A 2,186-nucleotide genomic window follows, 5' to 3' on the forward strand; every position below is an offset into this window, starting at 1 on the left:
ACTTCCAGACCACGAAAACTTAATATAAAAGCTGGATGTTTTTCCTGGGTATGCATTACCTAACAGATTTCATTGTAAAAATACAGGAGCTTGTTTGGGAATCAGTAATGGTAAAATAGATGGCTATTACCCTATAAAAAGATATTGCCATAATATCTCAGAGGAATATCAAAACTTAAGAAGTTTGGAGAAGCTTCATTTCTAACAGTAGTGAAAAGTAAGAACGCAAGAATGAGAAGGCAGAGTAGATAATGCACCGTTACATAAATTTAGTCTATAAAGGTGCATATTTACCCTGTCTTCTGACTGACTGCAGATTAACACCACTAATAACCTCTCTGCTCAAGAATACAGGAGTGAGTCGTACTTGTTTTCCTTTTAGCATGTAATCTTCTCCCACTTTGTTTTCATTTTTTCTGATGAAATATTTTCTTAAATATATATACCAAAGCAACATATCCCATTGTGTGTCCTTTCAAATAATGTCAGAGCTCAGGTTTGCATGTACTTGGTGCCACAATGTATGTTCATTCTACTCACCTAGGAAATTTAAAATCTTAAGCCTACGATCTTGTATCCCTACTTTCTTGATACTGTACGCATTGTATTCTAAAGAGCAGAGCTTCACCAATAATTATTTGTTGTAATTTATAGTATATTCTTAACTTAATTCTTATTCTTCTTAACTTAATTCTAGCATATTCTTGACAGGTTCTTAACTCTGACCTACTAAAACTTATGGTCCAGTGTGTAAAGATACAGGAGCAGTTTTGAATATTATGTAATGTCTATTTTTGGTTTAACATAACATTCTCCACAGCCCTTCACAGCATTGCTTTGAAACAGCAATTTCTGATAAACAAGGCAGTGCACTTGGTACCAGTAAGATTTTAAAATACAAATCTTTGCTTCCATCATGCTATAGAATCATGCTGTATGAAGCACACTCTATTTCAGGTTCCAATTTTCATTCCAAAATTAATTGACATAAAACCTAAACACAACCTACTCTGTAAATTCTTTCAAGTAAAACATTGAATATGTATAACTTACCTCTCTGTTGGCTTAGGTTGCTCTCCAACTACTGGAGAAGGAGGTGCTGGATAAAAGTGATATGGTTGAATTACTTGGCCCAAGACCATTTGCAGAAAAATCTACATATGAAGAATTTGTTGAAGGCACGGGCAGCTTAGATGAAGATACTTCACTTCCAGAAGGCCTGAAAGACTGGAACAAAGATCGTGAGAAAGAGGAGACAACTGATGAAGAGGTTGCCAGACAGATCACAGGAGGGGTGCAGTTTTAATTTTGAAATATGCTGTGGTGTATTGACTTGCTATGGAAGTGTTTTCCAGAATGCTTGTATTAAAAAAAAATCTGTTTATTCAAACAAACCTCTACTGCTGGTGAGTGAAAGAGTAGAGGCTTACATCGAAAGATGGGAAGAATCTGAGCCTGTTTGTTGTCCTCATTAACAGGGAAAAGATTCTTTTTTAGCAGTCAGCTAAGGGAGACTATTTGAAGATTGGCCTAAAGTGGAATACAGAACTGAATATCTGCTTCTCCCCACCACCACCACCGTCAGCTTCCCCCAGTACTTTGAAACTATTTGACCAAGCAGGTCCATTTCTAAATGAATTCAAGTTAAAAATCAGGTATCCATAACTGTTGATATAGAAAATTTGACTGTATATTTGATCTCCATCCAAGAGTAAATCATAACATCCATATGTGGAAAATACTGACTGCTTAACCCAGGGTCTGATCTTACAGAACTCTTGTTTTGCAGGAATATCAACTGTTTGCCTACCTGTAGTTTTCCTCTTCCAACGCAAAAAGTTTATGGGAGAACTGCTGTAACATTGACCATGAAAGTAAAGTCCTGCTTGAATAGCTTTGTAACTTAAGTCATAGTTCATTGTCTTAAAGTGTAAAACTAAATTCAACTTATTCAGTTTTATTGATTTTTTATTTTTTTTTTTTTTTTTTTTTTTTTTTTTTTTTAAAGTACCACCTTTAAAATAATGCATACTTTAAAACTTCTTTTAACTGATATATATACCCTTTGGTTTCACAGGGTTTACTTGAGATTACTCACTTCATCCATTAATATACTGCTAGATTATCCATGATTAACCCAAACAAGACTCACTTATCCGTAAATGAAAATAATTTGTTCATCTATA

The 2,186-nt window shown here is 34.5% G+C and overlaps 1 protein-coding gene across 2 annotated transcripts in view; it reads left to right on the top strand.

Moving 5' to 3' along the window:
- Positions 1-1,894, top strand: part of AFG3L2 (AFG3 like matrix AAA peptidase subunit 2) — a 69,820-nt gene extending 67,926 nt beyond the window's left edge. For both annotated transcript variants that reach the window (XM_019525129.1, XM_019525135.1), the window contains exon 17: positions 1,070-1,894. In XM_019525129.1, the coding sequence (XP_019380674.1) occupies positions 1,070-1,306 (237 nt within the window). In that variant the 3' untranslated portion in view covers positions 1,307-1,894. The remainder of the gene's footprint in view (positions 1-1,069) is intronic.
- Positions 1,895-2,186: the final 292 nt, after the last annotated feature.

The sequence above is a fragment of the Gavialis gangeticus genome, unplaced genomic scaffold, assembly GCF_001723915.1.
Source record: "Gavialis gangeticus isolate Ggan-Ray unplaced genomic scaffold, GavGan_comp1, whole genome shotgun sequence".
In the NCBI taxonomy this organism is placed as follows: domain Eukaryota; kingdom Metazoa; phylum Chordata; order Crocodylia; family Gavialidae; genus Gavialis; species Gavialis gangeticus.